The 1,314-nt window shown below is 46.7% G+C and overlaps 1 protein-coding gene across 2 annotated transcripts in view; it reads left to right on the forward strand.

Moving 5' to 3' along the window:
* Nucleotides 1-201: 201 nt before the first annotated feature.
* arid5b (AT-rich interaction domain 5B) overlaps nt 202-1,314 on the forward strand; it is an 87,369-nt gene continuing 86,256 nt past the window's right edge. The window contains exons 1-2 of one of the 2 annotated variants that reach the window (XM_017431534.3): nt 202-497; nt 772-1,029. In XM_017431534.3, coding sequence (XP_017287023.1) covers nt 477-497; nt 772-1,029 — 279 coding nt within the window. In that variant the 5' untranslated portion in view covers nt 202-476. The remainder of the gene's footprint in view (nt 498-771; nt 1,030-1,314) is intronic. The other variant, XM_017431542.3, reaches the window with a different exon arrangement.

The following is a 1,314-nucleotide window of genomic DNA, read 5'->3' on the forward strand; positions in this document are numbered from 1 at the left end:
TACTGTGAGAAATGTGCTTTCATATTGAACGTCTTTTACCAAGGTCCTGGCAGCCGCATAGTCACAAACGAGACAAAACGCGAAATTAATCGCTCATATCGCACCTATTTGGGCAGATACGACCCCAGGACGCGACTCGGGACGTTATATAGCACCACGTGTTACTAATAATTCAAAATAACCCACATTTTTAAGCTATTTTGGAGTATAATGCGTCAAAGTTGCGGCGAGTCTGGGAAAAAAACGCGCCAAAAAATATAATTTTCGACTTTTTCTATAGGATTCGATATGAGGGCTAACGCAAATGTTTGCCGCATCCGTTTCGGAGCGAAAGTACATTTTTAATAGTCGCCTTTACGCCCGAAATGGCGCGTTTTGAACTCTTCGGAGGTACGTCCCTTGCAAGACCTGCGGCGATCCATTCAAGCCAGCAAGTTTGGAGAGCGTGTTGAGTTTAATCAATTCATAACGTCGAGATGGAGCCGAACTCACTGAAGGTAACGTTTGTTTTTCATGCAGCCATTTGTTTTAACATTCTCCTCTGCTGATTGCCTGTGAGCTTGTTGCCAAACCAGCTAAACTTTGACGAATTCCTCCTATATATGTTGGACATCCTAAATAAGGATTGGGCTGTTTTGTTTTGTTTTTTGTTTTTTTTAAATGTGACAAATCCCACATTGTGTTGCATTTTGTTGATGAAACTGGACGTGTTGTCTCGTTTGAGCATGACTTGATATTAATTTCTGCTTCATTCGCCCCTTTCTTTAACAGTGGGTGGGCTCGTCTTGCGGCTTACACGGACCATATATCTTCTATAAAGCCTTTAAATTTCACCGGGGCGGCAAGCCGAGAATCCTCGCTCTCGGGGACTTTTTCTTCGTCCGATGCAAACCCGAGGATCCCGTATGCATAGCGGAGCTCCAGCTGCTCTGGGAGGAGAGGACGAGCAAGCAACTTTTATCCAGCTCCAAACTTTATTTCCTACCCGAGGATACTCCCCAGGGACGCGCGGTGGCTCAGCATGGAGAGGTAGGACATGTCCACACACCACGTTCAGCCGGGTTTTTCCTTCTGCTGCTCCTGCTGCTGCTGTGGAGGATTTTTTGTTTGTTTGTTTTGTTTTGTTTTGTTGCTGCATAAAGTGATGCATGCAGGGCAGGGATCTGTCCACTCTTAGCTGAACTTTGTTGCCAGTTACGGTGGTGCCAAGCCGTGCCCGGAGCGCACTTGTCTCCGCTGAGCTCCCTGCGGTTAATTGCGTTGGAAACGCGGGGAAAATCCGCAACAATCCTGCGCCTGGGCTCTGTCACTTCA

Source organism: Kryptolebias marmoratus, linkage group LG22 (assembly GCF_001649575.2).
Source record: "Kryptolebias marmoratus isolate JLee-2015 linkage group LG22, ASM164957v2, whole genome shotgun sequence".
In the NCBI taxonomy this organism is placed as follows: Eukaryota; Metazoa; Chordata; class Actinopteri; order Cyprinodontiformes; family Rivulidae; genus Kryptolebias; species Kryptolebias marmoratus.